The 22,645-nt window shown below is 56.3% G+C and overlaps 2 protein-coding genes across 5 annotated transcripts in view; one reads left to right on the top strand and one right to left on the bottom strand.

Moving 5' to 3' along the window:
* Positions 1 to 1,239: 1,239 nt before the first annotated feature.
* Positions 1,240 to 8,804, top strand: RRP7A (ribosomal RNA processing 7 homolog A). The gene is made up of 7 exons (XM_060025784.1): positions 1,240 to 1,321; positions 2,947 to 3,089; positions 5,251 to 5,376; positions 6,106 to 6,223; positions 6,538 to 6,635; positions 6,949 to 7,147; positions 8,290 to 8,804. The coding sequence occupies exons 1-7, from the start codon at positions 1,249 to 1,251 to the stop codon at positions 8,373 to 8,375; spliced, it is 843 nt and encodes a 280-aa protein (XP_059881767.1). The 5' UTR covers positions 1,240 to 1,248; the 3' UTR covers positions 8,376 to 8,804.
* SERHL2 (serine hydrolase like 2) overlaps positions 8,802 to 22,645 on the bottom strand; it is a 33,299-nt gene continuing 19,455 nt past the window's right edge. For 3 of the 4 annotated variants that reach the window (XM_060025783.1, XM_060025782.1, XM_060025781.1), the window contains exons 6-12: positions 22,183 to 22,257; positions 20,905 to 21,014; positions 20,460 to 20,539; positions 14,534 to 14,568; positions 12,078 to 12,160; positions 10,132 to 10,228; positions 8,802 to 9,203 (exon numbers count right to left, since the gene is read on the bottom strand). In XM_060025783.1, the coding sequence (XP_059881766.1) occupies positions 9,084 to 9,203; positions 10,132 to 10,228; positions 12,078 to 12,160; positions 14,534 to 14,568; positions 20,460 to 20,539; positions 20,905 to 21,014; positions 22,183 to 22,257 (600 nt within the window). In that variant the 3' untranslated portion in view covers positions 8,802 to 9,083. The remainder of the gene's footprint in view (positions 9,204 to 10,131; positions 10,229 to 12,077; positions 12,161 to 14,533; positions 14,569 to 20,459; positions 20,540 to 20,904; positions 21,015 to 22,182; positions 22,258 to 22,645) is intronic. The other variant, XM_069541217.1, reaches the window with a different exon arrangement.

The following is a 22,645-nucleotide window of genomic DNA, read 5'->3' as shown; positions in this document are numbered from 1 at the left end:
CTTCCCATCTCAGTAAATGACAACACCATTCTTCTAGTTGCTCAGACACTGAAACCTGGCAGTAGTCCTGGATCTCTCTTTTTTCTCACACTGCATACCCGATCGGTCATCAAATCCCATTGGAATTATTCAGAACATACCCAGAATCCAACTACTTCTCACCACCTCCACTACTACTTCCTTGGTGACCAAGCCATCATCTTTCCCCCAGATTATTGCGATGGTGTCCTAAACAACCCCGCTGCTGCCCTTGCCCCCCACAGTCTAACTGTAATACAGTGACTCCTCTCTGCTCAAAATCCCACAGTGGCCCCCATCACACTTAGAGTAACAGTTAAAGTGCTTCCAGTGGCCTACCCGATCCTACCTGACCCACCAAGGCCCCTGCCCCCTGACCGATTCTTCCTCTGGCTCCCTGTGCTCTCTGCTATTTCTCTACCACACCAGGTAGGCTCCAGCCTCAGGGCCCCTCGCCAGTTCCCTCTGCCCAGAATCTCTTCACCTGAACGCCCTGCTCCCCCACCTCCTTCAGTATTTTGTTCAATGTCACTTCAATGAGGGCTTCGTCTTATTTAAAATGACAACACCTTCTCTCACCACACTCCCCGCACTTTGCACTGATGCGTGTGCTTTATATGTTGCTTCTTAGATGTTTACTGGTTTCTTTTTTATTATTATAATTTTTCAAATTATTTGTTTATTTTTGGGTGTGCCGGGTCTTCATTACGGCATGCGAGATCTTTAGTTGTGACATGCATGCGGGATCTAGTTCCCCGACCAGGGATTGAACCTGGGCCTGCTGCATTGGGGGCGCAGAGTTTTACTCACTGAACCACCAGAGAAGTCCCAGTGGTCATAGTTTCTTTCCCTCATTAGAAAATAAACTCTGGGAAGGCTCTATTTTATTTCACCCCTGTATCTCTAGCGCTGAGGACAGTGCCAGGAGTATTCACTGCTATTTGTGGAATGGATTAATGAATGAACGGAAAGTAGAGGTCGCACCCGTGAGCGGCCCAGCTCTACGGAATTTACCCCCACATTCACGGTCAGACTTTAATCCGAGCAAATGAAGGTGGCGCCCTGGGAGCACGGCGGGAGGGAGTGGGCGGGGGGGGTCGGGGAGTAGGGGCCGGGATAGGCGGGCCTGGAACCGAGGGGCGGGGCCCCCAGGCGCGGCCGTCGTCACGGAAACGGCTCCCTGAGCCGAACTACAACTCCCAGCGACCGCCGCGGCTTCCGGTTGGCAAGATGGTGGCGCGCGGGAGGAAGCGTGCGGCGCGGGAGTCTGAGAAGGGGATTCTGAGCCCGCCGGGTTACTCAGGTGAGGGGCTGCGGGACGCGGGGCCGGGGGACGGCCAGGCTTCGTCGGCAGGAGGCTCGGGGTCGGCAGTGGCTCTGGGCCCCCAGGAGCAGCCACACAGTTGGACATGAGGCCCGGAAGGTTGTGAGGCCCGGGGCCCCCCAAGACCCGCGCGGCGCCCTGTTCCCATCTGGCTCCACTCGCCCGGGACGAGCCTAGTTTGGTTAACGCTTTCCTTGAGTGAAGCCACCTCTGTCTACGCTCTCTCAGGGCGAACCCGCGTCCGTCTACACTCTCCCCCTGAGGTGCGCTCGTCCGCTTACCAGCTCCCCTTTGCAGTTCCTAGTCCAGCCCCCTCAGCGCTCACCTGGCCTGTGCCCTCCGCACTGGTTCTCCTGCCTTCCGTTTTCCACCCAGGAGCCAGAATGTTCTTTCTAAAGTCAGATTTAAATCAGAGCTTGCCTCACACGCCCATACCCACTGAACTCCCTCCAGAGGCGAAAGTTAGCACCTAAAACAAGATCCACACTTCCCACCATTGACCTGCGTGGCCCCGCATAGCCTGGCTCCTGCTAACCTACAGCTCTTTCTGTTCCTCTGAGGCAACAAGCTCTTTACACCCTCAGCGTTTTTGTAACTTACTGGGTCTTCTTCCTCAGACGGCTCTGCGCTGTTCCACGGCTTCCTGTCATTCTGGTCTAAGCTTTAATGTTTCTTGCTCGAAGAGCTGGTCCCGATCGATGGCCTGTCCTCAGGCTTCTGCCACCCATCACCCTGCACTACTTCACTCTGTGTGTTTCCTTCCTATTTGATACGACCTTGTTACATGCTTACTTCTTGTCCTTTTCTCCCTTCGCCATGTGAGCTTCCTGAGCGCAGGGGTTGCAACTGTATCCTCACTGTGCTCTGAAGAAGGTGGTGAGAAAAGCAGAACATTCCTTAGCTTGATGAGGGTTAAAGTTTATGGCAATGCCAGCTATCGGCCTGATCATCGCACAAGGGACTCCCCTGGCGGTCCAGTGGTTAGGACTCCGTGCTTCCACTGCAGGGGGCACGGGTTCGATCCCTGGTCGCGGAACTAAGATACCGCATGCCATGGTGTGGCCAAAAAAAAATCACACAAATAGAGACATAGAGACCGTGAGAGAAGGTAAGAAGGCGCAGAGCAGGTGGATCTAACCTGGCGTGTAAGGCTCTCCTGAGGAAGTGAAGTGAAAACCTGAAGGATGGGTGGAAGGACGAGGGTTGATGTTTCAGGAAAGGGAGAGCATGTGTGAGGCCCTGGCTTATTGGAGGAACAGAGAGGAGGCCGGAGGGGCCAGCATGTGGTGTGGAGGGGGGAGGGTGGGGTGAGGAGAGGCTGCAGAGGCGGCCACGGTAAGGACTTGGCTGTTTACCCCAAGAGCAGCGGAGTTGGAACTTCTCTCCTTACGCATCCTGTTCACATTCTCTCTCCCGCAAGCTTGGGAGCCCTTTCTGGGCAGATTATCTGTTCACCCTCCCAGCCTGCATAATACCCTGCACAGGCCTTGCCTAGGGGAAGGGCTCAGTGAAGGATGGATGGACAGACAGACACACAGGACTGGAAGCGGACAGCCTGAACCTGACTTTCATGCTGTCCCTCCCCGTCCCCATTTTCCTTCCAGCCATTCCCATCAAATTCTCTGAAAAGCAGCAGTCTTCTCATTACCTCTATGTGAGAGAGCACAAAGTTCGAGAAGGCACCAAGTCTTCCTGGCCTCAGAAACGGACCCTTTTTGTCCTCAATGTGCCCCCATACTGCACAGAGGTAAACTGGTGCCTGGGAGGGAACCTGAGCCTGGGGCGGGGGCTCCAGGCAGAGCTGGGCTCCTATGGGCCCCCCGCCAAGTCCTTAGTGGTGCAGTGGAAACAGCTAACTGAAGCCCTGAGGGGTGGTATCTGTAAGGCTGCCTCTCTTGTGACAGGAGATTGGCCTTTTAAAGGTGTGTGGTAAAAAATATAATTCCCTAGGGAACCCAGAGCTTTTTGTATGTTACCCAGAATTGTTTGAGTTATGTATTTTTTTCCCCTGATTATAAAATTGATACATGTCCATTGCAGGTACTGTTAATAATACCGCTGAAATGTTCTGTTGCTTAAAGCGATCGGTGCATAACTGTCTCTGTCTACCATAATTCCATACGAAGACAGAGACACATGTTCTCAAACATTCTTCTTGAGTATTGTGAAAGTTGTGCCAACTACTTGTGTGACATCTGACAACATAATCATTGTCTTTTTTTAAAAAAATTGAGGGACGGGACTTCCCTGGTGGTCCAGTGGTTAAGACTCCGTGCTCCCAGCGCAGGGGGCCCAGGTTCGATCTCTGGTTGGGGAACTAGATCCCGCATGCCGCAACTAAGAGTCTGCATGCCACAACGAAGATCCCTCGTGCCGCAGCTAAGACCCAGCACAGCCAAATAGGTAAATAAATGTTAAAAAAAATAAAAATCTGATACATGTCCATAGTAAAAAATAGGAAAAGTAGAAGAAAATAAAATTACCTCTGAGTCTACTATGCAGACATGTCTGTTAATTTTTTTTCACAAAAGCTGTTAAAAAAAAAAAAAGCTGTTAAATTTAGTATTTCATTATTTTACAGAAGAGAAACTAAAGGAATTGCTGGATTTTCGATGTTTTTTTACAGAAAAGAAATACTAATTTCTAAAAGATTCCTCTACAGTTAAAGAGAAAAAGTAACAGTGAGAGGAGAGGGTGTCATTTTTAACTTTTCCTGAAGACTAGTGTATGTATGGAGAAGGGCCTGGACCCAAGTGTAGCACTCACTGCATTTCACAAACTGAGTGAACCTGTGGCATCAGTACCCAGGTGGAGAAACAGAACATCACCCGCACCCCCAGAAGTCCTGTCATGCCCCTCCCCCCACCAAGGATAACCAGCATCCTGATTCCAGCGGAGTAGATTTAACTCTTTTTTTTTTTTTTTTCCAGCTGTGCCTCGCGGCATGTGGGATCTTAGTTCCCCAACCAGGGATTGAACCCGTGCCCCCTGCAGTGGAAGCATGGAGCCCTAATCACTAGACAGCCAGGGAATTCCCAGATTTAACTCTTTTTAAATGGCTGATTCAGGTAGTAAAACTTAGTTGGTTTTTGTATAAAATCAGAGTACTCAGAATAAAAGTAAAAATGTCCCACCTGTTCTTGTAATAATTTTTTTTAAAAGTTGAGAACCCACTCCTACTTTAGGGGTCATTCACTTTTTTTTTTTAAATTTATTTTATTATTTATTTATTTTTGGCTGCATTGGGTCTTTGTTGATGCGCGCAGGCTTTCTCTAGTTGCGGTGAGCGGGCTTCTCATCACGGTGGCTTCTCTTGTTGCGGAGCACGGGCTCTAGGCACGTGGGCTTTAGTAGTTGTGGCTCGCAGGCTCTAGAGCGCAGGCTCAGTAGTTGTGGTGCATGGGCTTAGTTGCTCCGCAGCATGTAGGATCTTTCCAAACCAGGGCTTGAACCCGTGTCCCCTGCATTGGCAGGCGGATTCTTAACCACTGCGCCACCAGGGAAGTCCCGGATCATTCACTTTCAAACGGAGAAATCCCTTTCAGGAACAGACCAAGCGTATCCTGGGCACGTGCTTCTAGCAGGGTCCTGTCATAAAACCAAAAAGCTTATACCTGAATTTTGTCTCACCTCTGTGTCCTCCCTCCCGAGTCCCCGGCCAGTGGACTTTTTACCCACAGCTTTGAACATGAAAATTCACAAGGTTGCTGTCTGGGGCCGTGGGGGGGCCAGGGTTGTGACCTCTGTGTTGAGGAGGTGGTGGCTTGCCCAGGCCTTCTGTGCACGCCCCCAGGTTGGACTCCGAGACCTTCTGGGCCCCGGTCCCCTGGCAGTGCCGCCCAGGGCAGAGGGAGGCTCCAGAAAGGCCCTGTAGCCGCTCATACTGTGCTTCTCTCCGGCCACGGCAGGAGTGCCTGTCCCGCCTGCTGTCCCCCTGCGGCCCTGTCCAGTCGGTGGAGTTACAGGAGAAGCCGGATCTTGCTGAGAGCCCAAAGGAGCCAAAGTCAAAGTTCTTTCACCCCAAGCCAGTTCCTGTGAGCCTCCACCACTGGGGTCTGCTTGAAGGATGATGTGGGTCGGGCTAGGGCAGTGTCCCCAGTGTGTAAGGGGAAGGTGGTGTCAGGGGTGGCAGTGGGACTTGCAAGCGTTCCCTGTGCTCAGGCCAGTCCTGGCCTGTGTGGTCTAGGAGGGCTGTCAGGTAAACAGCTCCACTCCTTTCCCAGATTTGCCGTGTCCTGTCTGGCTCTTTCCATTGTCCTGGGTGAAAGCTCAGGGGTATCTCTGCTCACTGCCCAAGGGGCCTCCCTGAGCCACCCGCTGCGTCCCGCATTGAGGTCAATTCTTTCTTAGGCTTGGTGGCCTGGGCCTCGTTTCCCTGTGTGCCTTGAGTCCACACCTCCTCCTGTTTAGTGGAGTTTGAACTAGTGAGCGCCCCATCTGTCTGTCCACTCCTGGCCCAGGGAGACACGCTCTTCCCTGAGTCCCTCCCACACCTGGAACAAAAGTCCTGAGTGTCTCACCTCTCCCTGATGAAGAGGTGGGATCGGGTCATTTTTAGCAGAAGTTGCATAACTAGGAGTGTGGCCGCCCCTCCCCTGGATTAGAACAACCTCCTGGTTACCTTCACGTTCAGGAACAGCCCAGCACATCTCCCCCGGCCCCGCGACAAGTCAGGCTGAGGGCAGGGGGGAGCCCTTGGGCCAGGCCTGGGATGGCGGGGAGGATGGGAAGGCTCCTGGCACTGACATCTCTTCTCCTCCCAGGGGTTCCAGGTGGCCTACGTGGTGTTCCAGAAGCCACGTGGGGTGTCAGCTGCCTTGGCCCTGAAGGGCCCTCTGCTGGTCTCGACAGAGAGTCACCCTGTGAAGAGCGGCGTTCACAGTCAGTACCTCGGGTGCCAGCGGGCGCCTTCTTCCTGGGCCCTGGGTTGGGGAGGGGAGCTTTGTGGGCTGGCGTCTGCCGTGTCCCCTCGCCCTCAGAGCAGGTGTGGGAGGCTTGAGCTTGGCACTCGGGGTGGGCATAGGTGAGGGCCCAGCTTGCCACCACTAGGCTCTTCCTCACGCCCCAAACCCTGGCCCACGAGTCTCCCTCCCTGCGGCCTGTGCAAGAAGACCCCACCTGGCCTGCAAGGTCCTGGGCGGGGCCCCGAGGGGCGGGCCTGGAATCCGTCTCTCTCTCGCTCCCTCCTCCCTCAGAGTGGATCAGAGACTACGCAGACTCGGTGCCGGACCCGGAGGCCCTGAGAGTCGAGGTGGACACGTTCATGGAGACGTACGACGAGAAGATGGCTGAGGTGGGGCTTCCACACGGGCAGCTGGTGGAGTCCAGGCTCCTCTCTCTCTGCTGAGCCCTGGGCCTCCTGGCTGGGTAACATCTAGTCTCGGAATGGTCTCTAGGGAAAGGACGGTCGAGGGTGGAGGAGGAGGCAGCGTTGGCACGTCTGCCCCCCGCCCTTCCCCCACACTCAGCCGCTCACACGGTGCTGGGTGCGGCGCCAGGGCGGTCCTGGGCACGGGAGGGAGAGCGGAGAGGGGGAGGTGAGGTGCTCCTGGGGCCGCAGGGTGGCTCCCAGGCACCTGCCCATCCCAGGGCCACGTTCTTTGCAGGAGGAGGCTAAGGCCAAGGAGGAGGAAGGGGTCCCTGACGAGGAGGGCTGGGTGAAGGTGACCCGCCGCGGCCGGCGGCCGGTGCTCCCGAGGACAGAGGCGGCCAGCCTGCGGGTGCTGGAGAGGGAGAAGCGGAAGCGTGCACGCAAGGAGCTGCTCAACTTCTATGCCTGGCAGCACCGCGAGACCAAGATGGAGCGTAAGGGCGCGCCCCAGGCCCCTGTCCTTCGGCCCCCTGCCCTGGGCGCCCAGGCTGTGGACGCGGTCTTGTGGCCGCTCTGCCAGCCCTGGCCAGACACGGAGCTCCTGACGGCAGGCGCCAGGCCTGCGGGCGGGTAGGGCGTTCTTGGGCGCAGACTTCCTAACAGGCTCTGGGGTTACGGTCCCAGCCTGGCAGCGTCCCCGTGTCGTGGGCTCCCTGTTGCTCCCGAGGCAGCTGCGGGTGCTTCTGGGTATTGAGGCTGCACAGGCACCTGGGATGTAGGCCCCACCTCCAGGCCCTTGTCAGCCTCCGGCAAGGAGCCACACGCAGAGGGTGGCCACACGCAGAGGGAGCCCCTGACCACCTGTGGCTGCTCTTGGGGGCTATGACGCTGAGCTCGCAGCCCGGGCTGCCTGGTCTCCTGCTGGCAGGACGGCTTCCCCGTGGACCCGGGAGAGGGTCCTGGCCTTGCACGGGGGAGGCCCTGACCCCGCCACCTGGTCACACCGCGCCCTCACCTGCCTCACTGCTCCTGCCCACACCGTTCCCACCGCTCCTTCGCTCTGCGCTCCTCTGGCCCCGCCTGACGGGCCTCCACCAGCCTCCCCTCCCTTGGGCTCAAAACCCCACACCCGGTGTCCCGACCCGGTCACCCTTGGTGACCGGAGTCGCCGCGTGAATTCTGTGGCAGTCTCGGGGTGGAGGCCCCTTATTCCTGACGCGCGCCCCCGGCCTGATAGCTGCCGTGAGGAGGGGCTGGGAGAGATGTCCCGGGGGTCTCCCAGCAGCCCCAGAACCTTCTTCCTTCACCTTGGGGGGCGTGTTGGAGGCGGGGTAGTAAGGGAGCAAGTGCCTTGTGGCTTTCTCTGCTTTCTCTTCGACCTGGTGAATTTTCCGCCTGAAACCTCGGGTGTCCCTTCTGCTCCACTTCAGCCTTTGCCCTCCAACTGGGCTGCAGTCTGGTTCCGGTTCCCACCGCAGAGGCGACGGGGGAGGGGGGCGGCTGTGCGGAGTGCCCCCAGCGGGGAGTGGGGACTGAGGGAGGGGCTGCTGCCCTCGTGAGTGGGGGGCAGCGGGGGCAGCTTCCGCTCGGCCTGTCTGATCCCGGCCCTGTCTCGTCTTACCCCCTCTCACCCCAGATCTCGCGCAGCTGCGCAAGAAGTTCCAGGAGGACAAGCAGAGGATCGAGCTGATGCGGGCCCAGCGCAAGTTCCGACCCTACTGAGCCTCACCCCCCGCGGGCCCCGTGGAGAGGGGTGGGGACTGGGTGGCAGTGCGTGGCCAGCGAGGACACAGGGCCTGCAGCACTCATCTCAGCGGCCGTGCCCAGGCTGAGGGACCACACGTCAGCCCCAGAGATCTGAGCCCACGTGATGTGGGGTAAAGGACAGTGTCACCCCTTGGCTCCTGTGCTTCGGCAGTCCTGGGGCCCGGCGCAAGGACCTGGACTCCGGAAGCCACTGGCCCAGAAAGTGGCTCCTTCCCTGTCATGGGCTCTGTCCCCAGCCTGTCTCTGGACTCTCCTCTCAGGGCTGAGTGTCTGCTGTGTTCTCCCCTTCTGCCTAACGGAGAAGCCCCATGGGCAGTGAGACAGCCTCAAACGCAGAAAGAATACAAGAACATTTTATTTTTCATCCAGCTGGGCGGCAAGAGAAGGCTACAAAAGGCCGGTGGGCCTATCCCAGCCCCTCCCTCTGCCTGCTACCCAGTCACAAAACAGGTAACTCCCACACCCAGACACCGTCTCCCCCTTGAAGTCACAGATGTTAGTGTCAGAATCTTGTATCCCCTCCCCCCCCCAGCTCTGCCACAGGATTCTCTTCCGGCCACGCTGGTCTTCAGGACCAGGGGGCCCTGTCCCCACCACGCCTGGCCTGGGCTTGGGAGCTGGGAGTCGTGGGCTGAGCAGGCGTCTGTAGCCCCTGGCCCAGGGCTACAGGTGGGCTGGGATCCTCTCCTTGCTCTGTAAAAAGGAGCTGATGATACCAGCCATGTGCTGGGGTTGGTTCATGTGGACGTAGTGGTTGCCGGGGACTTGCTCGTACTGGAACCTCTGGGGAAGGGAGGGGACACGTGGTGAGATGATCCAGTGGAGGGCTCTGCGGGCCCCTCTGGCGCACTGGGGCTTTCCCACGGCCTGCTGCCTCCCAGTGGTTCCAAGTGTCCACCACAGGAGCCTTGGCAGTGCCTGACCCGTAGCCTCGCGGGCCCCAGTCAGTCACAGCACCCCCTGGGGGGTGTCAGGGCCTGGCTCAAAACCAGTGAGAAAGGCCTGTCTGGGAGGGAGGAGCCCAAACCCTGGGGTTCTAGGCCATTCTGAGCTGAAGTTGTAGAGCTAGGCTGGGGAGGGGGCTGGTAGTCGGGGCTGCTGCTGGTTCTGAGCATCTTATAAGGTCCGCTTGCAAAAGGAATAGACCATCAGCCTTTCAAACTCGCCCTTGCCCGGGAGAAAGGCCGACAAGGCAGGAAGGCACTGCAGTTGGCCAGCCAGCCACACGGGCTTCCCTCTAGTGACACCCAGTCGTCTGCACAGGCCCCAGGGTCAGGTGTTTATGGTGGATGATGGTCATAAAATGCCAGGTGCTCCCAGGAACCCAGGCAAAGGGCAAAGTCACAGCACATGTCCCAGCCCTCCAACTGGGAGGCCAGCACCCACTGACGAGACTGGTCATCTGTTCCCATGTGGGACCCTAGGAAATCGTGGCAGTGCCGAGTTGGGTGTGGCGTAGGGAATATGTGAGGACAATAAAGCCAGGAGATTCTGCCAATGAGAAGTCTGCTTTCTGTGCTGATTTATATGTGACCCCAGGTCTCCAGGGACCGCAGCAGGGAGTGAGGCCTGGTAGCTCCTGGGGGGTCACCTGTTAGACCTAGGGCCAGACCAGAGGTCCCAGTGCAAGAAAAGAGATGGGTGAGCTGGAGCCCGGGGTGGCCTGGCAGCCCCTCCTGCAGCCCAGCTGCCCTGAGCCCTACATACCCACCTCTTTCAGGGTGGATCTCAGTGAGCTGGTCACGAATAGCACGAGCTCCGTGTTGGCATCATTCTCTCTCCTCAGATCGTAAAACCCTTGGGTTGCTCTGGGAAACGAGAAGAAAGGTTCATCTGGGACCACCTCCTTGCATGCTCTCCCCTAGCCCTGGGCTCCAGGCTCTGAGACTGAGACCAGCCTGGGCGTCCCTCCAATCTTCCCACAGCTGGGTCCCTTGGAGCCCAGGTTTAATTCAGGATTGAGTTATTCAGTCCCCGCAGGCACTCACAGCTCACTGAGGCCTGCTCAAGTGAAGCAATTCAGGTTTATCTCAGGGGACCTGGCCATGGTCACAGCCACTGAATGGCGGAGCTGGGATCTGAACGGGCTCAGAGTCCGTGCGTTCCTTCTCTGTTAGCAGCCTTATGGAGATAATTTCACCCCTTTAAAGTGCGCAGTTCCATGGGTTTTGGTATATTCAGAGTTGTGCAAGCATCACCACTGTCAATCTTAGAACATAATTAATCACCTCAACAACAACAAACAATCCCGCACCTACAGTTTCCACATAGAGCTCCCGGTCTTACACAACCACTGATCGGCCTTGTCTCTGTATGTTTCCCTATCTGGACTTGCATGTGAATGGACTCATGCTCCCTGGACTCCTGTGCCTGGCTCCTTTCAATTAGCCTAATGTTGTCAAGGTCCGTCCACGTCACAGTGTGTATCAGTGCTTCATTCCGCTTGTCACTGAACAAGAGTCCGTTGTACGGATGGAGCATGTTTTGCTTATCTGTCCATTGATGGACATCTGGGTTGCCTCCAACACTATTCATTCGATCAGGAAAGACGCTGCTGTGTGCCATCAGTACAAGCTGTTGTGTGCACAGACGCTGGAAACACACCTGGGAGTGGAACTGCGGGGTCATGGTAATTTAATGGCTTGAGAAACTGCCAGACTTTTCCAAAGCGGCTGCACCATTTTACAATACCAGGGGCTTCCCTGGTGGCACAGTGGTTAAGAATCCGCCTGCCAATGCAGGGGACATGGGTTTGAGCCCTGGTCCGGGAAGATCCCGCATGCCGTGGAGCAACTAAGCCCGTGCGCCACAACTACTGAAGCCCGCACGCCCTAGAGCCCACGCGCTGCAACTACTGAAGCCCGCGCACCTAGAGCCCGTGCTCTGCAACAAGAGAAGCCACCACAATGAGAAGCCCACGCACCGCCACGAAGAGTAGCCCCCGCTCACCACAACTACAGGAAGCCCGTGCGCAGCAACAAAGACCCAATGCAGCCATTTAAAAACAACAAAAAAAGTTTACAATCCTACAGCAGCATGCAAGGGTTCTAGTTTCTCCGCATCCTCACCAACACTTGTTATCTCACTTTTAGAGTCTGGCCATCCTAGGGGTGTGCAGTGTATCTCACTGTGGTCTGGATCTGCCCCTATCGAGTCCATGCCTTCTAAACCCCTGTGCTCGGCAGATGTGTCCCTGGAAGTCACAGTTCCTGCCAGTCCAGGATGGCTGCAGTGGAGTGGGTGGTGGCACCTAAGCCACACCAAAGGATGTTCACTGTGCCGTGGCACCCAGAGGCAGTGGATGGCTTCTGGCTAGCAGGTGGGGGAAGGGAGGACAGCAGACAGGAGCAGTGTAGGTCTGGGGATGTCAGGGGCCCAGGGTGGCTGGAGGACTGGGGAGGGCAAGGGCCAGACTCCAGTGTCTGCCAGTCTCTCTGCCTTACCTGGGCGTGCCCCCCACAGATACAGACACCTGCTGAAAAGTGCGGTGCAGTCCTTTCCCATCCCCAGCTGCCCAAGCCCTCCCACTGCCTTGCCTGCCTTCCACACACCAGCGGCCGGGGGGCTGCCCAAGAAAGATGGCGAAGAGGTCTCACACCAGGAGACCTGGAGATTCCTGGCACTCACGTCTGTCTGGGGCGCTTGGTTCAGACTTACTTGATGAAGAGGACGCGGGCCTGCAGCTTCCTGATGGAATGCACAAACAGCTCCCTGCTGATGAAATTGAAGTAATACTCTGGCTGCAGAGACAAAACCCCAGAGAATTCTCACCACAAGGCTCTGGCATTGCCGGGGGCAGAAACCGGTCTCCCTTGGGAACAGTGGGGGCCCCTTTGGCCACCTAACCAGGACCAAGCCCACTGCCCAACCGTATCACTGCCTCAACAGAGGGCTTTAACTCCCTCAGGCCAGAGACTTCCCCCCTCCACCTCCAAATCTGTTCTCCCTCTTCCTGGGCTCATGGTTGCCCAGCTAGGCATGTCCCAGACTCCCCTCAGCCAGGTGTGGCCATGCAACTAAATGCAGACAAGTGACCTGGGCTACTTCTGGGCTTAGGTTTGGGACTGAGGCGTGGCCCCTCCACACCTCCTTTCCCGGTCCACGGGCTGCCCTGTAACGCTGCCCAGCCAGCCTGGGCTCTGGACTCTCGGCAAGCACAGCCCACTTACCTCCACCGACTGTTTCCATGAGAAAGAAACCTGCTTAGGCCACAGTGCAGAAAGAGTGCACCTTGGTGTCTCCGCAGCCACTGCTGGCCTCCATCACAGCCCTGACCTCCCCATCTTAGGACCATTTAAGAGGTCTAGGTCTATACTGTCCACACGGTAACCATCCGCCATCTGTGGCTACTGAGAGCTTGAAATGGGGCTAGTCCAGCCTGAGACACACTGTAGGTGTAAACTGCACGCTGGATTTCGAAGACTTAGTATAAGAAAACAATATGTCAAATATCTCAATAATTTTTTATGTTGATTACATGCTGAAGTGGTAACACCTTGGATACACTGAGTTAGAAAATATTATTAAAGTTGATTTCACCTGTTTTCACTGTTCATACGGCCGCTAGAAGACGTGACATTAACACGAGCTCACATTATACTTCTATTGGACTGTGCCGCTCTAGGCCAAGAAGCCTCTGAGGGCAGCAGCTCTCAGGATTTTCTCTGTGTTCACAGCTCTCGGCACACGGCGCGACAGAGGCGGGCTCAGTGAGCGTGTACTGAGCGGGTTAATTCAAGAGAGCTCCCATACGGACCGACTGTCGCGCTGTGCTACAGCATCACGATGAAGCTACGACTCCTGTGAAGACACAGGCACACAGCTGCCTGCTCAGCCACTTACTGTCGTCGTTCTGCACTAACCCCTCCCAGCCACCTCCTGCTCCTCGGGCCACAGTGACCTCAGGGGCTTTTCCAGAAGCAGAGGCTCCCCTATCAACCACGAGGCCTAATGCATGAGCATTTACTGAGGACCCAGACACGTCACACATTATCTCCTCCCCGAAGGATCAGAAACGCTAAGTCCTTATGTCACAGTCAACAGCTAACAGGAGGTGGTGCCAGGACTCAGCTCAGGCGTGAACTGCCCCTCACCTCCTCCTACCCCAGCTTCTCAGCCTCGTTTTTTTAATTAATTTATGTTTTGGCTGCACTGGGTCTTCGTTGCTGCGCGCGGGCTTTCTCTAGTTGCGGCGAGCGGGGGCTACTCTTCATCGAGGTGTGCGGGCTTCTCATTGCGGTGGCTTCTCTTGCTGCAGAGCACGGGCTCTAGGCGCGCAGGCTTCAGCTGTTGTGGCACGTGGGCTCAGTAGTTGTGGCTCGCGGGCTCTAGAGGGCAGGCTCAGTAGTTGTGGTGCACGGACTTAGTTGCTCCGTGGCATGTGGGATCTTCCCGGACCAGGGCTCAAACCCGTGTCCTCTGCATTGGCAGGTGGATTCTTAACCACTGCACCACCAGGGAAGTCCCTCTGGCTTCTTTTTTCTCTTCCTCTCCATCTCTCCTTTGACCTCCTTTTCCTAGTCCACTTACATCCTCAGATCTGTATTTTTCTTTTGTAATTCAAGTATAACTTACAGCGAAGTCCACAGACCTGGGTGTCAGCCCATTATGGCCTTTGACATACGGATGCGGCCGTGCAGCCATGACCCGGATGAAGGCCTGGAACCCCTCAGCACCCAGCAGGCTCCCTTCAGGGGTTTTCTCCAAGGGCACCCCCCTAGGTCAATTTTGCCACTTTTTGAACTTCATATACATAGAATCATTGTGTTCTTTGGTTTGGGCTTCTTTTGCTCTGTAACTGTGCTTTTTTCATTCCTGTGTGGTGTTCCACTGTATGACTGTGTAACAGTTTATGCATTCTATTGTTGATGGACATTTGGGTGATTTCTCCTTTGGGGCTATGATGAATAAAGCTGCCAGGAATGCTCTCATACATGTCTTATGGAGCGCACAGCACACACTGTTGCCGGGCACATATCTAGGGCTGGGATTACTGGGCACAGAATATACATATAGCATAAATATCATACTATGTATATTTTACTACCATAAAAAAAGAAAAAGAAAGAAGCTGACAGGCACACTGTGAAGGGTGGGAAGACAGCAGCACTCACCCTAGTGATCCTCCGATCTCTGTTCAGAAACAGACCTGGAAGGAAGCATGGAGACATGGCCTCAGCGCCGCCTGTTAGGGTGCGGGGGGCGGGGGGAACTCAGCTCGGCTCCCCTGGGACCCTGGGCCCCGTGCAGCCGGGGCTCATTTCTTCAGCCTGGACCTGCAGAGACCACCCCCAATATCCTCTTGGGGTTCAGCCAGAGCAGAGCTTGCCCACAGCTACCCTGCCACGGACAGGAACGCCCATGCAGGTGCCTCCCCGGCCATCCCAGAGGGCAGCACAGAATGATGGTGGTGGGACAATTACCCACCCGGCATCGTAGTCTCATCTCTGAGAACCTTAAAATGTTCACTCGGATCTTTAAGCACCAGGAAGTGCCTAAGAGCTAAGGATTGCATCCTCACTTGTTGGAGAGAAATCGAGCCAAAAAAGAAAGGCTGGAGGGGTTGAGAGGCCTGGGTCGTCCCAGCTCCAGCTGGGTTCTCTGCCACGGTCCCAGTGGGGGCAACTTGGCCTCACCTAATGAGGATGGACACCCAGCAGTTCCCGCCTGGGCAATGTCTCCTCAAGGAAGGGCTGCCAGGGGACTTCCCTGGTGGTTCAGTGGATAAGACTCCGTGCTCCCAATGCAAGGGGCCCGGGTTCGATCCCTGGTCGGAGAACTAGATCCCGCATGCCTGCCACAACTAAAAGTCTGCATGCTGCAACTAAGAGTCCACGTACCGCAACTAAGAGTCCACATACGGCAACTAAGAAGCCCGTGTGCCACAACGAAACTCCCACGTGCCGCAACTAAGAGCCGGCGCAGCATGCATGCATGCATAAATACTAAAAAAAAACAAAAAAAAGGGCTGCAGGGTCTCAGGGAGGTCACAGAATCTCAGACCCTGGAGGCTGCCTGATGTGAGCAGCGCAGGGAGTGAGAAAGGGAGATGATACGGTGACGTGGGTCACCCCAGGAGAACGCGCCGGCCAGGAGAAGCAAGGCTGCTCCCTCCTCCCTACACACCTTTGCTCAAATGCCACCATCCCAGCCAGGCCTCCTGGACCTCCCCTTTACACCCACAAACATCTTACCAGAGCCCCTCCATCCCCCGCTGATTTATTTCTCTCCGTAACTCCCAGCACTTTCTTTCTTTCTTTAGTATTTATTATTTGGCTGCATCGGGTCTCAGCTGCTGCACCTGGGATCTTCATCGTGGTGCGCAGGCTTCTCTCTAGTTGTGACTCACGGGCTCCAGAGCATGTTGGCTCAGTAGTTGTGGCGCAGGCTTAGCTGCCCCGTGGCATGTAGGATATTAGTTCCCCGACGAGGGATCAAACCCGCATCCCCTGCACTGGAAGGTGGATTCTTAACCACTGGACCACCAGGGAAGTCCCTCCCGGCACTTTCTAATGCACTCTATCATTTACCCTCTGCTAGATCATATCTTCCAGGACAACAAGGGGTTTGGGCTCTTTTTAACTCACAGCTGTTTCTTTTTTAAAATTTATTTATTTATTTATTTTTGGCTGCGTTGGGTCTTTGCTGCTGTGCGCGGGCTTTCTCTAGTTGCGGCGAGCGGGGGCTACTCTTCGTTGTTTCAGTGGCTTCTCTTATTGTGGAGCACGGGCACCAGGCACGTGGGATCCAGTAGTTGTGGCGTACGGGCTTAGTAGTTATGGCTCGTGGGCTCTAGAGCACAGGCTCAGTAGCTGTGGCTCACGGGCTTAGTTGCTCCGCGGCATGTGGGATCTTCCCGGACCAGGGCTCGAACCTGTGTCCCCTGCACTGGCAGGCGGATTCTTAACCACTGCGTTACCAGGGAAGCCCCACAGCTAATTGTTGATAGAGGTTCTTAGACATCTGTGACTCAAAATACTTAGAAGGACCATGTCGTTGGAAGGTTTCCTGGTTTCCACACTACTAGATCATCTCAGCCTGATCAAACCACGGCTGAGGCTTCTGGGCTGCCTTCAGCTCCAGCCACGACCTCCCTGCACAGATGACTGGCCCTGCTGCATGTGCAGGACCAGGGGTGACCCCTGGGTGCCCCTGCCCCCAGGCTCACTGCCCTCCTCCTTCCTCCAGGCCTGGGTTTCAGGTGCTGAGAGGATGTGAAAAGACTTAAAAAGGGGGTTTTCTTGGGGGTGGGGTGACCCCCCAGGTATTGGGGACCCCCATCGTGCTGTTTTCTCTGCCCTAAGAATTGCTCCTCCCTGTGGTCAAGTCCTCCAGCTCTTTTCAAGCCTGCTTCCACCTGACACATCCTGACGTGGCCCCAGGCACTCCCGCAGCCGGCTGCTTTTCTGTCTGCCTCTCCTGTGACAATGACCTTTGTGAGGGCAGGAATGGTGTTTCTCAGACCAGTGGGCCAGCACAGATGTCACTTAAATAAGGAGTCCAGGGGCTTCCCTGGTGGCACAGTGGTTAAGAATCCGCCTGCCAATGCAGGGGACACGGGTTTGAGCCCTGGTCCAGGAAGATTCGACATGCCGTGGAACAACTAAGCCCGTGCACCACAACTACTGAGCCTGTGCTCTAGAGCCTGCGAGCCACAACTATTGAGCCCTCGTGCCACAACTGCTGAAGCCTGTGCGCCTAGAGCCCGTGCTCCACGACAAGAGAAGCCACCGCAATGAGAAGCCCGCACACCGCAACGAAGAGTAGCCCCGGCTGGCCGCAACTAGAGAAAGCCGGTGCGCAGCAACGAAGACCCAACGCAGCCAAAAATTAATAAATAAATAATTAAACAAATAATTAAATAATTTTAAAAAATGAAATGGTCTTGAATGCAGGAGATATTATCAGGACCATAGACTCCCCGCTTCCCTGCCAACAGTTAGGGACTGTGACACTGTGATATAACAAAACATATATTTTAGTCCTGGTCCTTGGCTCCTAGCCAGAGCTCCTAAAAACTGTTGTTGTTTCCTAAAGTGGTGAAAGTGCAAGAAGCATCTTTTGTCCGAACATTTGATCTCTGACACAGAGCTCCTAAATGCCTTGGAATTTCCTGAGCGATAGGAGTGTCTTTTGTTCTAATGAGGTGACCCTTGGTGGGTTCTTGATGGCTTCAGGATGGGGGCTGGTCACTAGAAAGATCAAGCCATGATTAGGAACGTGGAACTTCCAGCCCGGCCCTTCGGGGAAGGGAGAGCGGCTAGAGCCTGGGTTAACCATCATTCACGCCTATGTGATAAAGCTCCCATAAAAATCTCTGAGTTTGGAGAGCCTCTGTGTTGGTGGATACCGGGAGGTATCAGGATGGTGGGTGCACCACCCGCTTCCTCTGCTGGGGCCTGCCAAGGTCACGGACTCACCGCAGAGGCTGGGCAGAGTGGGTGCAGCGCCCGCTCGCACACAGCAGGGTCTCCGCGCAGCTGTTCTTGCCTATGCGGAAGGCAGAATGTGCTGCCAGGTGTTGCCATTTTTCAAAAGAAACCGGAAATCTCCATTTTTACATAAACTCTCTCCATTCTAAATATGAACAACCTAACTGCGCAAGTCAAAAGAAATCATGCCCACAGCCCCAGGGCAGCCCAGCCTGTGACAGGGTCTGAGCACCCCCATGGTGGGCCGGCTGCAGGCGGTGGATACTGACAACAGACAGTCCTTGGTCATTAACCCCACCCGGAGCTGGACCTTCCCTCCTTCACGCTAACGCTAACACGTTGACCTCATTCCGAAGGCCTGGGCCAGGGCTGTGATGGGAACGCAGATAAGAGGCAGATAAGATAGGAGCTGGCCTCCCTCCTCGCCCTGGCTCACGGCCTCGTTTCTCCCACAAGCCTGATGGAGCTCGTGCACCAAGCCCTTGCCGGCAGCTCATCTGCATCACGGGGTTCAGGAGTCACCTTCTCCACAAGGCCAACCCAGGCCCTTCTACTGAACATCCTGAGCCCCTTACCCCGTTTTTTCCAAAGCGCTCTCACCTCACACCCTGTGAAGACGTGGGGAGAGGGTCACACATGAGCCAAGGAACACCTGAGGCCACCAGAAGCCAGGAGACAGGCACGGACAGCCTGTCACAGCCCTGCCAGCGCTCTGGCCTTGGCTTCTGGCCTCTGAAACAGTGAGACAGTAAACGTAAACGTCTGCTGTTGAAGCTGCCCCATCTGTGGGACTTTGTGACGGCAGCCCTAGGGAAGGAATTCAGAGTTGGGGGGTATGGGGTTGGATGACGGAGGTGTGTGCGGCTCCAGAACGGAATGGGGGCTCTCGGAGGCTCTGGGGCCTGAGGGAACGGGCTCAGGAGGGTCCTGGAATGCCAGCTCCCCCGCTGTCACCCCGCCCACTTGGGTCTGGGAGGCTGCTTGGTCTTCTTTTAGGTTAACCCCGGGCCTCAAAGGGCCACACTGCTGCTGAGGGGCTGGGCCCGACACAACGATCCAGCCGCCTGCCCACTGCCCACCCCTCCCACCCCCTCTGCCCACCCCCTTGACAAGTGGCTCAGCGGACCTCTGCTCACTGTTTCATGTGACCCTGGGCTGGCCAAATCGGCTTCCCAGGCCAGGTGCACGTCTAATTCCGGATTAGCCCACTTCTGCACGGGGGCCCCTCTGGCCCGCCATCTGTACCAGCACATCAGGGAAGCTGGGGCCCACGCCCTCTGCCATCGACCTCCCTCCTCCATGATGGATTTGCAGGAAGGGCCAGACAAACGCTCAGAGACGGTAACCAAGACAAGAACGGGTCTCCAACCTCCTTAGGTATATTGCACTTGACCTAATGGTGTGCTGGCAACTTCTGAGAAACATTACAACACAGCAGGGACTTCCCTGGCGGTCCAGTGGTTAAGACTCCGCGCTGCCACTGCAGGGGGCACGAGTTTGATCCCTGGTTGGGGAACTAAGATCCTGCGTGCCACGTGGTGCGGCCAAAAAAAATATTACAGCACAGCAGACCTCTGGCTCCTTTTGAGCAGCTAGAAATTCTGGCCACAGGAGCCCCGAGTTCCCATGTGATAAGCCCTGGGAGCCGCCCTCCTGCAGGGCGCACGGTCTCAGTGCCACAATCCCCACCACTTCTCACGGCCCCACTCCCAGCAGCCGGCATAATTTCACAACTTGTTCAGCTCCCACAGGCATTTGGGGTTTTGACCCCTGCCTCGTTTGGTTCTTTACAAACTGAAGTCACCTAAGAAGACCAGGGAGTCTGACTGTGGGAAGGAGCTTGCCCACAATCTCTGAGTTCCTGGGGCAGTCGCTGCCAGCAAGGGCGCTTGTGGGTGGCGCCCCCTGGAGTTGTGCTGGCCGGGTACTGGGCCACCAGGAGAGGGCGGGTGTCTGTTCTGGTTCACCATGCTCCTGCAGCCTCGAAAGGGGCAGGGCACAGAGCGGACTCCGAGTAAAAGGTTTCTTCAATGAATATGTTGGGAGATAAAGTGTAGAAAACACAGGCCTGATGCTGCCCTGAAGCCAAGGTGCCCCCACCTCCGCTTCTCCATTCTGAAAACCACCTTCAAAGCCAAGGTGCCCCCACCTCCACTTCTCCATTCGGAAAACCACCTTCAAAGCCGAGGTGCCCCCACCTCCGCTTCTCCATTCGGAAAACCACCTTCAAAGTCGCTTGCCCCACGGGAGTCCTCAAAGCCTAGCCTCGGACACCAGGCACCCACCACACAGGATCAGCAGAGCAGGGCTGTGCTGTACCCCAACATTTAGTCCCAAGACCCCTGACCAAGCTCCCCACAGGACGTGGCTTTCCAGGATAGGCAGTAGCCGCCTGACCTGGCACAAGCCGCTTGGCCCTTCTGAGCCTCAGTTTCCCCTGCTTTAAACGGGATGAAAATAGGGCAGTAGGAGCGCTAAAGGAGATACTTTTTGTAAAGCACTAAGTATCATGCCTGGGCCCGAGCAAGCAGCCATAAAGCCCAGCCATCATCATTCCTCAGTAAGCACAGTGCCAATAAGCAACGGCCTTGGACAGCGAGTCCCTTACCTGTGGCCACCTGTGTGGTTCCTCTCTGCAGTAGGAGTTTCCCACACTCTTCTCCCACATGACTGTTGTTCTTCAGGAACCTGGGGGAGACAAGGAGGACACTGGATGCCTTGGGGCAGGGGAGGCCAGATGAAAGGAGAGGAGGGCAGGGAAAAGGCTACCCCACTAGGACACAGGCCTGTACCGATGGGGATGTTCGCATCGGTGTGGGGGTGTGTGTGTGTGGAGAGGGGGGCAGAGAGCATGCGGAGGGGTGGGGAGAACGCAGCTCAAGCCCCAGCTGGGGCGGCTAAGGAGCGCCAGGTGAGCACAGGGAGAAGCAGGCTTGCTGTGGATTTGCCAGTAGGAGAAGGAAGCTTCCTCCGTGCCCCAGAGATCTCTTCCCTCCGTGGTCCAGAGCTCCCCCAGGCCTCTGACGCTACCGGTCTCACCCGCCGGCACCCACCCCTGCAGCATCTCCTCCGGGCTGACCACTTGGGAGGGCTTCTTGGAGGCCTCCACCTGCAGCATGTTCTCTATGGCTTTCCGCTTGTAGCTCAGCATGTTCTCCAGTTCCTAAGGATTCATGGGTTCTGCTGGGTGGGCAGGGTGGGGCTCCCAGCTGCACGCACGCAAAGGGGCCTGCTCCCTCGCCCAGCCCCACCCTCCACCCTCAAGAGCCCCTCAGCTGCACACCCGCCTGGCCCAAGATGCATTCTGACCCAGCGGGCGGCGGCATGGGATCAGTCCTTGCCAGTTAGCCCTGTGACTGCCTCGGTCACAGCCATCCCAGCCCTGCCTGAGGCCCGGGACAGCTGGACGGATCAGGTTGAAGATGGAGGAAGCCCCTGGGGGCACTGTGTGTGTCAACTCAGTGGGTGAAACCGGTAAAGAAGCAAGAGTGGCAGCCACCGCTGTCTCAGTGAATCCTCACAGTAACCTACGAGCTCTCTGCTCATGCAACGCACGTTTATCAAGCACTTACTGTGTGCCGGGACTCGGCAAGTGGTGGTAAAGAGACAGCTATGGTTCTTGCCCTTATGGAATCTGTGATCATTTTATGGACAAGAAAACTGAAACTGATGAAGGACCCATGTGAGGCTGAGCCCTCGGGAACAGAATGACCACCTGTCATAGCTGGAGGGCACCTCCACAGTCCTCTACTCCAACCTCCTCATTTTACAGGTGAGGAAACTGAGGCCCAGAGAGGCAAAGTGACCTGCCTAGGGTCACAGAGCAGGGAAACGGCAGAGCCAGCCCTCAGATGCAGAGTTAGCTCTGGTTGTTGTCATTGGTGGTGGTGGCGAGAGGGGTCAGCACTTTTCCCACGGGTCCACACTCAGGTCTACTGTGTGCAGTTGTGCAGTGTGTGCACAGCTCAAAGGTACTTGACTGAGCACAAGTGCAGGTGGGCGCACCCAACCGTGCGCCCCCAGAGCTTCCTCAGCCCACTGCTTCTACCCTCTCTCACCCCTGCCGCCTCGTGACCCACCTGGCATCCTGCAGACTCCAGGCCACACACAGGGTTCCCAAGGATGACCCAGGCCCACACGCCCTGTTCCTTGCCCACTCCTAGGGTGTAAGTAGCATAACCCTGTCCTCTGGGGGGGGGGGGCCTAAGGCCCTTTGTCTACCCTCTGCCACCTCCTCCCGCCCCACTGAGGGAGGCAGGGCTGAGGGCACTACCTGGGACCGGACCCAGGTCTTCCCCAGCGACAGCATGCATGAAAAGCCCTGTCCTTACGTTAGTTTCCAGGATAAATGGCGAGGATTCCAGCAAGACAAGTTTATCCACCATCTCAGGGAAGATACAGGAAAACTATAATGTGACACAAAAGGGGAAAGATGAAGGGGAGAGTAGGCAGGGAAAGGGACTCACTTTCCTGTGGGGACACCGGTGTTTTAGGCTGGGGAAAGGGTGCTGCCCAAGAGGCCAGCAAGAATCTCCTGTCCCTTCAGGGCACCCTTCTCTCCCCTACTCCCATCTGCATTCAGCATCAAGCTCCCGACCCTGGGGCTGGACTCCAGGGTTCTCTGTGACGGAGGAGACGGGCACTGTTGGAACACTTAACTCCATCAGGAATGCCCTCACAACAGTGATTATCACGGGCCTACAAAGGAAGCTGGCACAGTCACTAAAACGCGCCTGGAACCCCCGATGCGAGGAGGCACCCCCCTCTCCAGGCAAGTTCCCCTTCGTCGTCCTG

Source organism: Delphinus delphis, chromosome 11 (assembly GCF_949987515.2).
Source record: "Delphinus delphis chromosome 11, mDelDel1.2, whole genome shotgun sequence".
Taxonomy (NCBI): Eukaryota; Metazoa; Chordata; class Mammalia; order Artiodactyla; family Delphinidae; genus Delphinus; species Delphinus delphis.
Note: the sequence above shows the minus strand (reverse complement) of the source record. Positions and strands in the feature narration are given on the sequence as shown.